Raw genomic sequence first — 13385 nt, forward strand, 5'->3', positions numbered from 1 at the left:
AGCTTTGGGGGGGTTTGAATGTAATTTCAGCACTAAAGATGTTTTTCAGTTTCTTTATGAAATTTCTCTATGTATTGCATCAAAACACTCAGGAAATGTGAACTGCATCTGTAAATATAGTATTTTTTTTTGCAGTTTATATTTAGCTTCTTTCACCAACAACTTTAGCCCAGCATCCTCTAGAGATGTGTCTTAGCACAGTGTGATTTAACATGTTAGCCTCAATCTAAGCTTATCAAAGAGATAACCAAGCCTTTGTGAAACATCTGTCGTTTTCATGGTCAATTCTTTTTATTTATTTAGGACCTCATCCTGACATACCTCTCGATGTCCCAGAGGCAAAAACAGCAGAGGGAGAGGTTGAGCAAGCCAAGAAGCGCAGGGGAAGAAAGAAGAGCAAGTTGGAGGACATGTTTCCTGCATACCTACAGGAGGCTTTCTTTGGCAAGACATTACTCGATCAGAGTAAGAGAGCTTTTCTTGCTCCTCCAACCCAAAGACATACGCAGGGCGTTCTGAGACCTCCACTCCCTGGGCAGGGGGCCAGAAATGCAGCCTCTGAACCATGTAAGACAATACAGAAATGCTTGTATTTGAGAATAATTAAATTTGACCAGATTAAGATTTAAAAATTTGTTTCATTTTTGTGCTAACAGTTGAGGCCGCAGCCAGGCCGACTGGTCTGCCCATGGAACTAAAGCAAGAGGGGATCCAAGAGGGATCCAAGCCTCCAGGAGATCGAACAGGTGGGATTTTCAAGACTGAGGTACTTCGATATTTTGACAATGAATGTTAGCAGAACATAATATTTAACTTGCATAATATTTTGTAGCAGAGGGGCAAGGAGCAAGTGGGCAACTTTCCAACAAAAATCAGACCTCAGGAGATACACAAGGGCCTGATGTGCAGAAGAATGAAGGTAATTTCTTTTAACAAAACAAGTGAGGTAACTGTAATGAAGTTTGTTACTCAAACAATCACCTTTTCACCCACCAGATTTCCCTCAGGGACAAGAAAGTCAGGATTCTCAGCAGTTTTTCCGGAAAGTACTTGGACCCACTGAGGGAGTCACCGCAAGTGGGCCTCTGCAGCCTAACATTAAGCCAGTCCGGCAGGGTGATTCAAATCAAAATAGTTGCTCTCAAAGTAACCTTCTAGGTATAGGCATAGCATTATGACTAAGATATATATAATGTTATATAATGCAATTTTTTAAATACATTTCTACACTTACCATTAAAAAATACCATAATTTAACTACAGGTGCATCCTTATCTGGCGCACTCCCCTCAACTAGTATGATGGACTCTTTTTCAGGTCTCTCACAGTCCCCTTTTTTCGACATACGGTAAGCCGTAGATTTGCTTTATCTGGTCACTTTGGTCCCTTAATGTATTTCTCCTCCTTTATGTGTATTTTTTTTGTTTATTTATATAATCTTCAGTGATCGAGGTGGTCTGTTCAGTCCAGACCAGGATGAGGAAAGCCCATGGGCAACACCTTCCACTCCAGCCACCCCTTCCACTCCTCCAACTCCTACTGAACCGGAAGGTGATGGCCTCTCCTACAATCAGCGCAGTCTGCAGCGTTGGGAGAAGGATGAGGAATTGGGAAATCTATCTACCATCTCTCCTGTACTATATGCTAACATGAACTTCCCTAGTCTCAAACAGGACTACCCTGGTTAGTATTAAACGGACTTTTAGAAGTTTTGCAGTAGGTGTATCTGTCAATTAACCACGTTACTGCTCAAAATATAGAGAGCTTATATTGTTAAAGATTTTTTAGGTCTGCTTCATAATTTCCTTTCTATTCATAGACTGGGCCAGTCGCTGTAAACAAATAATGAAGATTTGGAGGAAGGTATCAGCAGCAGACAAGGTTCCTTACTTGGTAGGTGCAAGTTTGAATCTATGAGGGACTTTCGCACTGCTTTAATTCCAGAACTAAATGTACAGTACTAAAGTACTGGTGTGATTTTGCATGAACTTTTTCCCAGTACCATTTAAAGGGATGCATTCACAATGACCGTGTGTACTAGGATGTGATGTAAGCCGGTCGACAGTGATGCATTCAAAAACGTTAACAAAGAAGAACAATTTTCACAACAGGCAGATGGAGGATGCTGTGATCGGAGCTGTGTTTTTGTTGTGTCTCGTGTTTTACAATAATGGACATGGAATGTCAACGTATATGTAAAGTGACTGAAAGAACAGAAAGGAGAAATAAGAATCTCCAATGACAAGTGGCAGTGCTACATTTGTTACAAGTGCCTGCACTTCAGCTTCTGTATATTTATCGCTGTTAATCATACTTGCGAAATAAGTTGACACAATGTTTACAGTATGTTTACACAGTGTTTTAAATCATGGTGGGTGTGGGCGTTTTCTAATGCGTCTGGCCAATCAATGTCTGCTTACATCACGGGTAGCACCAGTTGTGCTGGTTAGACCCTGCTCCGGAGTAGGAGCTAATTTGGTTCTTGAAAAAAGGCAGTCCTGTACTAAAATCGCACCTAGTTCCTGCAGTGTGAAAACAGATAAAAGTGGGTACTTCCACAATTAGTTCTTGTACTATGAAAAGAATCCTGAGGTGCGAAAGGCCCTATAGTGTAACTTAATTTTATAGTTCTGGCTTTGTTCTCTTACGGTATTATTTTGTTTACTATGTTTCCACCATCTATTCAGCAAAAGGCCAAAGATAATAGGGCTGCTCAGAGAATAAATAAGGCACAGAAGGTAAGTGGCCTTTTATTCAAATTCACTGTATAATCATTTGATTTGTTTGCATTCTAATTGTACACATTTTTCTTTATTCTAATCAACAGCAGGCAGAGAGTCAAGTATGTCGGCCTATCAAAACTGAGCCTGGCCGTGTTAAAGGGGAGCGGCCTAATCTGCACCTCCAAATTCCTCCACCCTCAGGCTCCGTATCCACACCCTCCCAGCCGAGCTCTGCTGAGAGTCCTTACCCTCTTGCCCCTGACTCTGCATCTTCAGCCTTTTTTGCTGATGGACCACTTAAGACTCCTTGCTCAGCCGATGTGCAGACAGACCCATTTTCTAAACTTCCCTCTCAATCTCCGCACCTTCAGTCTCAGCCATCCACCCCATACTCTCAGCCTTCTTCCAGCCCCCTGCAGGCCTCTTCCTCAGGATATCCTATGCCTGGCCCACAGGGTGCTACTCAGGGACGGCCAGCCAACTTTGGCTCCCTTGAAATGCAGCCAGGGACTCCACGCAGGGCCCAGCAGGTTGACCCGTTCTTTAAAACACAACAGCAGATCCCCAAACCTCAGCAGCTCTCTCAGGAGGCCTTAGGTCTACCTGAGAGTCCTCGATCTAGGCCTGGTGGGCCGCAGATGTTCTCACCGTCTCATACAGCCCTTTGTGGTGACCCTTACCGTGGCCAGCATGGAGCTAGCCAACAAGATCATGCCTCATCACCATCTGCAATAGCTTCTTCACCTGCTGGGGTGGGTCCAAATAGGTCAGAAATTAATGCCCCATCTCCATGTTCTTCATTTGGCAGACAAGACATAAGTGCTGGTTCTCCTGCTAGTCTGGACTCTGGAGATGGGCTATTTAAAGCTCCTATGACACCTCGAATGCATCAGGGGGATGCTGGTGGATTACCTGTTTCACACCCTCCAGGTGCCTCTCCTAATCATCCTCCTGAGAGCTACCGCCAATCTCCCTCTACGTTCTCTGACCCTTACGCCCATTCTCCTCTCACACCTCGACCTCAATCGGGTGATGGCTCCTCTCCTCTACCCCAGAGGCTTCCTGCACCTCAGCAAGAAACATACTCGAGATTGCCTTCCAGCCCTCAGTCACAAGGCAGTTCTCAGTCACCTCTCACACCAGGAGCCATTTCCAATGATGTGCTTTCTGTGCAGTCACCAGCCACTCCACGCTTTCAGTCACCTGACCCCTACTCTCGACCACCTTCACGACCTCAGTCCAGAGATTCCTTCACTTCATTGCATAAACCACCCCGCCCATCTTCTGTAGCGCCAGAAGGTAACTCTCCCTTTAGAGGCTCACCTCATCCTAGCCAGCAACCCCCCTGCTCACCCTCAGTACCAGACCCCCCTGCTTTCAGCTGCAGTCCTGGTGTAGGGCTTCAAATGGGCCAGCAACAAGTAATTGGCCAGCAGCAGATGATGACTCCTCAGCAAGCTCAGGTCCACCTCCATCAGCCACAGTCCCAGACACAACAAATGGGTGCTGAATTTAGCTCAAGAATAGCACTTCCACCTGGAAACCAAGAAGCAAGTGTGCGTGCAACAGATGCTCCACATTTACCCAACTTGCCAGGGGTGCAGGATATGTCAGACCTGTCAGCTGGACAGGATCCAGCTCTCATGAGCCTTAGCCCATCTGAGTTAGAAAAGCACAGACAGGTAAAGTAGACACTGAGTAGATGTGTAAATTTAAAGAGTTTTGGGTAGAATGAGGAAGGTTTTAATTTTAATTTTGTGTTTTATGTACCACAGAGGCAACGATTAAGAGAGTTTTTGATAAGACAAAAAATGCAGAGAAACTCGCGCCAAGAGAAGGAAGCACCTGCAGTGGGTAATCCTGCTCAGAGTTGGCCAGGCGGGGACATGCTGGCCTTTCAGCAAGACAAAAGCCAGCGAGCACCACCTCCTTACCCTCAGGTATTGATATTGAATTAAAGGGATAGTTCACCCAAAAAGGAAAATTGGCATTAATGACTTACCCTCATGTCGTTCCGAGCCCGTAAGACTTCCGTTTATCTTTTGAACACAGTTTAAGATATTTTAGATTTAGTCAGAGCTCTCAGTCGGGTTGGGAACGACATGAGGGTGAGTTATTAATTGAATAATTTTCCTTTTTGGGTGAACGAACACTTTTATATTGAATGGGATGTACTGAATTTAAATCTGGGCTGTATGACTTGATTAAAAAAAAAAATATATATATATATGTATATATATATTTGATGCTGTGAAAAGATTTATAGGGCTGCACTATTTAGTCATTTGTTATGATTGCCATTACTTTGATAATATTATAGACAAGTAGAATATGAAAAAAATAAAATTTGCTAAATTTTATTTTCCATACACCTGTCAAATTATTTAAACTAGAGCCCGAACGATATGGATTTTTGGGGGCCGATGCCGATATTAACTCGAAAAGAGCCGATTTATAAGCCGATATTTTGATTTTGAAAATAAACTGGATATTAGACCCATTTCCTATAAACTGCACTTATACAACATTCAATAGCAAAATATCTGCCTGTTCTATGTATGTAGGCTGTAGAAACCATTTTCAAGAAGGGATTTATGTAAAAAAAAAAAAAAAGCCTTAGATTACAGTCTCAATGACTAAACAATTGCACATCAAAAGTATATATTTTTTAATGATCAAAAAACTGATTTTAAACATTTAACACTTTTACTTTCTTCCAGTTGAAGCTGGTTTTAACAGTCTGTGTGTATACTGTAAATAAATTATAATACTAAAGTTAAAGTATTTGCAGAAGTAGTCCCACACTTTGCTGCTACAGCATTCACCTTTTTCAGCCATCTGTAGGCAGAAAGAGAGACAGAGAAAGAATAAGTATGTGCATTAATAATATCACCATGTATCATTATTCATGTCATCATTACAATTATAATAATAATAAACAGGGATCTCCTACATAGGCAAAAATGAGAAATATATATATTTTTTTATTTGTCAAGCAATATGTATTACCTACTTATATTTAACTATATTATTTCAACATTTTCCTGTTATGTCTTTAAAGCTGCTTTGAAACAATATGTAAAAAAAAAAAGAAAAAAAGCGCGAGTTCAACGCTAAACCCAGCGGGCAAGCGCCGTAAATACCGCGTCCTGTTTGAAAGGACCATTACTCGGTCATTATGTGGGAAACACACCTCAATAAAATAATAAGTTAAATGCTAACGTTATAGTTTGACCTCTTATTAACCTTCACGCTCTTCCACTGATAAACATGGTATTAGCTTTGTGGCTAATCTAATATAGCAATGCATTAGCGGCTGTAAGTGATGTTACAGAATATTTAGAAGTGATAATGATAGGACCGTTAGCTAGAACTACCACACCATTTTTATATACAGTGTATGAACTAAATCTACAATCATTTCACATGACGAAATGACAGACTCACTTGGGTGGCTTGGCTCATCGCTTTCTTCTGTAGTGAATTTCTGGCGCTGTTGTCAACTCTGGAGTTATAGACCTCCCTCTGGTGGGCAAACTATGCAACACTCATAACATGAGTGAAGCATGAGACTCTGTTTCTCATATTTCATCTGCCGTTATAAACGCCGATGCCGATTTAAATGCAATTAGCTCATTATCGGCCGGCCGATATATCGGTCGGGCTCTAATTTAAACACTAATGTTTACGACAGTCTTGATTAATTTTCATGTTAATCCATGAAGCTTTTATTTAGGTGGAAAATCACAAGGAGTCAAAGTCTCCCTTTGTTGACAGCAGACAGTTTATAAGAGCCTCTCATTACAAGTTTGGGAAAATTGTTGGCACAAATTACTTTCTCAAATGCACACTGAAAACAACCGAAACTCTGAGCACATGATGAGATGAGTTTATGTGGAGCAACATTTATTTAAAGCCAAATCACGATTTTTGGTTTTGTTTCTATTGATCGTGCAAACCTAGAGTAAAAAGCCCAAAGTGTTTTTTTTAGTTGGCATAACATCATCTTTTGTCCATCAGGAGAGAGCTGTGGTTGATCAGGCAGCCCTTGCCACCAGGATGCCTCTGCCAGTGGGAGCAATGGATGAAAAGCTCTGCCGCCCACCTCCTACTGGGACACCAGCAACTATGGACCCCAGTGCATTAAGGTAGATTGAACTTATTAAATGCTACTAATTTTGATTACTTTTGTGTTTTTACACAGTGCTTGAACATGTTAATTCCGCTTTGATCATTTCATAATCAACACTTTGCTTGTAGGCAAGCTGGGCCCAATATTTCTCAGGGGATGTATCCTCATCCACCATTTCCTGCACAGTGGCAAAACCAAGGAGCTCCGCGGAGGTTCCCACAGCCTTCTATGATGGAAGGCGTTCCCAGACAGCACCTTAATACTCCCATCAACAATCCTCCTAACATGCAGTCCATGCAGAATATGCCCAATCCTTTGACAGGGGTTCCAGGCACTGGCGCAGAAGCTGTACAAAGCCATGTGTCGGGAGCTCCACCTCAGTTTATAGAGTTGAGGCATAATTCCCAGAGGATGCCAATGGGTCCTCAGTTTATGCAAAGGGTGCCTATACAGAGACCACGCATGTTTCTTCCACAGCAAGAAATGAATGCTGCTTTTGTTCAGCAGAATTTACCCACTTCTCTCGATTCTTCAGCTGTGGGAATGCGGGATCCCAGAATTGGGTTACAGCAGGGTGGCATGGACCTACTGATGCAGCAACAAAGCAATGTTCCCACTTCTCAGTCTCAACTACGCCCACAGCAGGTGCCAACTACTATACCCAAAACTCATATTTCTCACAATACTACTCAACAGCTTCCTCAAACAAGTACAATAGGAGGTCAGCAGACTGTTGCGAATCCAGTTGAACTACCTGAGTCTGACCTAGGGCTGGGTGATACAGTGGCAGAAACAGGAGTGGAGGATGATGATCTTGCTACTCTTGATCTGGATCCTGATAAAGGTGATGATGATTTGGGAAACCTTGACAATCTTGAGACCAATGATCCTCATTTGGATGATCTGCTCAACAGCGATGAATTTGATTTGCTGGCTTACACTGACCCTGAGCTAGATCAGGGTGATCCCAAAGATGTTTTCTCTGACCAATTACGACTTGTAGAAGCAGAGGGGGAAGGACCAGGGTCTTCTGCTAAAGTAGAAATCAAGGTTGAGGAGAAAGCAAAAGTGGATATAGCTTCCCAAGACATGCACACAACTGCCACGCAACCACCTTTAAAGACTGATACTTCATCTAACAAAACTCTGAAGGTGGAGTCTTCTGATGTCATTAGGCTGTCCTCTATAAAACTTGAAGACAAGGGATTGATTGAACAATCACAGTCGGGACAAGCTCCTGTTAAACATGACATTGGTGAAACAGTGTCTGTTTTGCTTAGTGGAACAAAAGCCTCTACTCAACCAGAGACTGGAACTGCTTCATTGAACACAGTCCGTTTAGGTGGCATACGTTTTCCTCTTCCCAGCCAAGCAAATGCACTGTCTTTTCCACCAACTGCACCACATCCGGACCTGGGTGCTGATCCACTTGGATTGCCAGATGCTGGCCACCACTCTACAGCAGATGATCTTGACAAAGTAGAAAGCTCACTGGAAGCGAGTGAACTACCTTTGTTAATACAGGATCTTTTGGAACATGAAAAGAAGGAGCTTCAGAAACAACAACAGCAACAGCAGCAGCAAAGTGCTCTACAAGGAGGGATTGGTAGTCAACTTCACAGCATTCAGAATCAGCAACAGCCTTCACAAGGGTCAAATCAAATCATGATGCCACAGCACCACCATCCATCCCAAGGTATAGCACCTCAAGCTGGTATGGTGCCCAGGCCACCTCACATGTTACCACAACAGCAGCAGAGGTTAATTGGTGCTGCAGTGCCTTCACCTCCCCATGCAGTGATGGGGCAACAGCAGGGCATTTTACGGGGTGTACAGCCTGGTAGAATCCATCCTGGTCTTACTCCTCAGCAGCAGACAGCACCACCTCCACATATTGTTAAACAACAGAACTTGGCCAGCAACTTCTTCCCAGATAAAGGTATGCTGAGTTCCATCAACTTGTGATTTATTCAAATTTTTGTTATCCCAATAATGAATGTGTTTATGTAAATTTAAAAATCATATTTTTCTCAGATCTGGATAAAATCATGACCGATGACATAATGGATCCTATTGCAAAGGCTAAAATGGTTGCACTGAAAGGAATTAAAAGGGTGTTGGCTCAAGATCCTATGGGTGTAACACCAGGAATGAATAGGTACGGTTTTTGTCTTTACAACCCCCCCCCACAAAAAAAAAAACTGTGTTAGGTATTATTTAAATTTGAAGTGAATTTTATTTTATTTTTTACATCAATTGTATGCATATTAATAAACTTGTACATAGTGTTCAGACATAAGAAAAAGAATGGTCCAGGCAGGTTTTTAGTTTAAATTGTTTTACAGACATCACAGAAATTTACACATTTTGAAATGCATTATGCATTATTGTGAAATTGAAACATTTAGTGCACACTTCATGTGGTAGATGCATTATGTAATTGTCTTATATTTATTATAGCTTCTTAATACAGTAATATAGATCTAAATGTAGTATTTAGATTTAGAAGTGGTTTCGTTCCTTTGCTAATTTTCCAGGTTGTCATTTCCATAAAAGTGCTCACTTAGTGTCTGTTTCAGATTTAAAATTTCAGTTTTATTTAACTTTAGGCAACAAGTGTCTCTTTTGGCTCAGAGGCTAACCTCAGCCCCTGGAAATGAGGATTCCCAGGCTCAGCTTGCTCCTGGGTCTTCCAAGGTAAGTTTTGTATTGATCTGTAGTTCACATTTCATTTGAATTGAATATAGTATCTTAACATTAATCCTTCTATTTCAGGAGGGAGAAGGCAGCAACCAGGTTCAAACAAGACCAAATCCTCCGCAGTTTGGCATCATCAGTATGTTTTGCATTTTAATTTTTTATATATATATATATATATATTATAAGTAAACCCCCCCTTCAATGGTATTATTACCCTTACCTTTATTTAAATATTACATTCACTATGCAAACACACATTTAGCATATTACAATTTTGGCAGTGCTGAAAACAAACCAGACAATAAAATTGAATTTTGAATGTAGAAATTTGACACTAGATTATAACATGGAAGTCTGACTGTGTTGCAAAGTAGAAAACATAGGTTGCTCAGAATTATGCACTGTATTGGCACATATTGTGCATTTAGGTTTTAGACAGACAGTGTAGTTTATTTCATGCTATTAATGTTCTTGGGCCATCACACTTATAACAGATGATGCTGAGCAGCACCAATATGAAGAATGGCTTGTGCACACCCAGCAGTTGCTGCAAATGCAGTTGAAGTTCTTAGAAGAGCAAATTGGAGCACATCGTAAATCCCGTAAAGCTCTGTGTGCCAAGCAGCGCACTGCAAAGAAAGCTGGACGTGAATTTGCAGAAGCAGATGCTGAAAAGCTAAAACTAGTCACAGAGGAACAAAGTAAAATCCAGAAACAGTTGGACCAGGTATGCAAAATGTCTTTTTTCAAATATATGTGAGAGATTGTTATTTTGAAAGTCATTCAGCTAAGAACAATAAAATTGGCTTTTCTAGGTGCGTAAACAGCAAAAGGAGCACACCAATCTAATTGCAGAGTACCGAAGCAAGCAACAACAGCATCAGCAAGGGTCTTCCATACTAGCTCCAGGGTCCTCTACGCAGGCACCCAACATGCTTTCCAAGATGCCTGGACAAATGATGATGGGCCAACAAGGAACACCAATTATTGGTCAACAGCCTGGAGGAATGCCTCAAGTAGGGATGCCTCAAGGAGGCATGCCAGTTAGAATGCCACAAATGCAACCTTTTGGTGGAGCCCAGCCTTCTCTCCCAATCGGACCTGGCACTGTGCAACAAGTGCCACCTCCTGTTTTTTTCCAGCAAGCCCCTGGAGCACAAGGACCAGATCCAAGAGTCATACAGGAACGACAGTTACAGCACAGGATGCAAATGGTCCAAAAAATGCAGCAACAACAACAACAGTTGATAATGGGACAGCAGCCTATGTCACATCAATCTCAGCAGCCTGGTATAATGAATCAACAGCCTGGAGCCATGGGCAACCAGCCAACCCAAGTTTTGATGGGCAATATGGGGCAGCAGCAACCAAGCTTACAACAAGGATTAATTAATAACCAGCAAAATCAGCAGGGGTTAATGCAAACAACTTCAGGTATGATGGGAAACCAGGCTATTGGGCTGACGCAACATAATATCATGGGCCAGCCAATGACTCAAACCATAAATATGATCGCAGGCCAGCCACAGGGTATGGTTGGTAATCAACAAATTGTTCAGCCGCTTCAGAGACCTCAGGGTTTGATGGATCAGCACGGGCCAGGTGGACAACATGTGGTTAGGGGCCCACCAACCCAACTCACACCTCAACAGCAGAGTGTAATGGCTCAGCGCATACTCATGTCACAACAGCAACAGAATGCTGCAAAAAACCTTGCTCAACTTCAGCAGCAACAAATTTCACAACTGAAACAACCAACGCAGGTTGGTCCCTCTGAGCCACAAAGAGCTTTAGAAACTCCACAGTCGGGGAATACCCAAGGGGTTACTGAGAACTTACAGCAAGGTGTGCAAGATCTTCAAAATCTTGATCATAAAGATGGAGGACTACTTAGTCCAAAAACACCACCCCAGCAGGGCGGACCTCCTACACCACTTCAGATGCAACAACAGGGTCAACAACAATCTAGTGGAGAGCAGAAAATTGGTGTTGGACAGCCGCAGCAAGCACATGCTTTTCTGGGCCAACAACAAACGGCACAGCCTCAGTCAAACCACAATATTGGAGTAGCAGATCAACATGGTTTTGTGGGCAACCAACAGGCTGGATCTCATCTTAAAGTACAACCACAGCAACAACAGATGCAACTTGGTATTCAGACCCAGAACACCGTACAAATAAAACAGGAAGATCAGCAAATGTGCTTTATGGCACAACAGCAAGCTTGTCAGATTGCTGCACAACAACCACAGGATGTGCTCGGCCAAAATAGTGGTCAGACTCAAACTACAATGACCGGCATTACAAATCAACAGCAGCAAGCTCTCTTGACTCAACAGATGGGCATTTCTAGAGGCCAGCAGATGATGATGACTCCAAGGCCTGGTGCAGTGACAGGGCAAATACGTGCCCCTATTAACATTCAGGCCTTCATTGCACAGAACCCCCAACTGCGTCACCTGACTCCCAGCCAACAGCTGCAGCAAATTCAGGCAATGATTGCTCAGCGACAGCTACAACAAGGCCAGATGCTAAGAATGCAAGGTCAGGCTCAGGGACAAATGCGTCCCCATGTCCCACAGGGGCCACCAGTTGGTCCACGGATGCCTGGACTTGAAACCCAACAACAGCAGCACCGCTTTGGATTAGCAGGCAAGCAAGGTCCAGCTGGTACTCAACTGCAATCAGGAGCAATGGGACAATCATCTGGTATAGCTCCACAGTTTCATCAAGGTGTTTCAGGGTCTATGCAACAGCTTTCTCAAGGACCTTTGCCTCAGTACATCAATAGTGCCCAGCAGCAGCAGATGTTACAACAGCAACAAGTACATCAGCATCAGATGATGAGGGGTCAAGTGCCCAGGCCAGTAATGAGTCAAGTTCGTGCAACAGCACCTGTGCATATGGCTAGACCCATGTCTCCTCGCCAGTTAGTGGGTCAGGGTTCTCCTGGAAGCCCGCTTTCTAATCAGCAAAGGCTCATGAGAATTTCTCAGACTCCACCAGGCTCCCAGCTCCTTCAGCAACAGCAGACCCATGTGGCAATCGCACGGAGCCCTTTTCAAGCCTCTCCCTCTCATGCGGGTTCTCCTGTAGGTTCTTCTGTTCCAGAACCTGGTTCAAGCCCAGCATCTGTACATAAACCTGAGCTAGGCACCTTGTCCCTCTCTAGTCAAGTGTCATTGCCTTCTAGGCCAGAAAATGTTGTAGGAAAGCGTAGCCCCTTTAGCCAGACTGGGGGATCAATTGCCAAGACTCAGAGTCCCAGTACTGAAACTCTGTCAGCTCCTTTTCCACTCAATGGTCCGTCTCCACAGTCAGCACAGAACCCACACCATGCAGTAACTGCTGCCCAAGTATCTGACAGTCATATGTCTCAAGCAAATCAACTGCCCAATGAAATAACACTGCAAAACATCAAACAGGAACCACGTGAATTCCAATGCGACACAGGAGGTAGTGTAGAGCCCCATTCTGAAGGCATAAAGAGAGAGATTTCGGGAGAGGCAGTCACTGCTATTGCGAACTCTGTTCCAGGCTCTAGATGTCAAGCAGGTGATCTTGGATCCCAAATTCAAAGGACAGAGACTGGCCAACAGCTTCTTCAGAAACTTCTTCGAACCAAAAACTTACAAATGGCTTCTCAGAGGCCCTCAGATGGCATTCATAATGAAATAAATGGGCACATCAATAGCAAGCTGGCAATGCTGGAGCAGAAGCTTCAAGGAACTCCACGCAACATGGAGGTACGACCAAGAAACCAACTTGATTGTGTGCATGTACAGTTGTGGTGTTATAATTTTGTATTTGGTGTTCTAAGCTTTTAATTT

At 43.1% G+C, this 13385-nt stretch overlaps 1 protein-coding gene across 7 annotated transcripts in view; it reads left to right on the forward strand.

Moving 5' to 3' along the window:
• Nucleotides 1-13385, forward strand: part of LOC128011063 (histone-lysine N-methyltransferase 2D) — a 35744-nt gene that overhangs the window by 14247 nt on the left and 8112 nt on the right. For 5 of the 7 annotated variants that reach the window (XM_052593106.1, XM_052593109.1, XM_052593110.1 and 2 more), the window contains exons 23-39: nt 304-567; nt 657-746; nt 833-919; nt 997-1158; nt 1264-1348; nt 1445-1683; nt 1820-1893; nt 2688-2738; nt 2828-4405; nt 4499-4663; nt 6744-6871; nt 6984-8794; nt 8890-9013; nt 9465-9552; nt 9631-9691; nt 10050-10282; nt 10371-13301. In XM_052593106.1, the coding sequence (XP_052449066.1) occupies nt 304-567; nt 657-746; nt 833-919; nt 997-1158; nt 1264-1348; nt 1445-1683; nt 1820-1893; nt 2688-2738; nt 2828-4405; nt 4499-4663; nt 6744-6871; nt 6984-8794; nt 8890-9013; nt 9465-9552; nt 9631-9691; nt 10050-10282; nt 10371-13301 (8171 nt within the window). The remainder of the gene's footprint in view (nt 1-303; nt 568-656; nt 747-832; nt 920-996; nt 1159-1263; nt 1349-1444; nt 1684-1819; nt 1894-2687; nt 2739-2827; nt 4406-4498; nt 4664-6743; nt 6872-6983; nt 8795-8889; nt 9014-9464; nt 9553-9630; nt 9692-10049; nt 10283-10370; nt 13302-13385) is intronic. The other 2 variants (XM_052593111.1, XM_052593107.1) reach the window with 2 other exon arrangements.

This window comes from Carassius gibelio, chromosome B23, assembly GCF_023724105.1.
Source record: "Carassius gibelio isolate Cgi1373 ecotype wild population from Czech Republic chromosome B23, carGib1.2-hapl.c, whole genome shotgun sequence".
In the NCBI taxonomy this organism is placed as follows: domain Eukaryota; kingdom Metazoa; phylum Chordata; class Actinopteri; order Cypriniformes; family Cyprinidae; genus Carassius; species Carassius gibelio.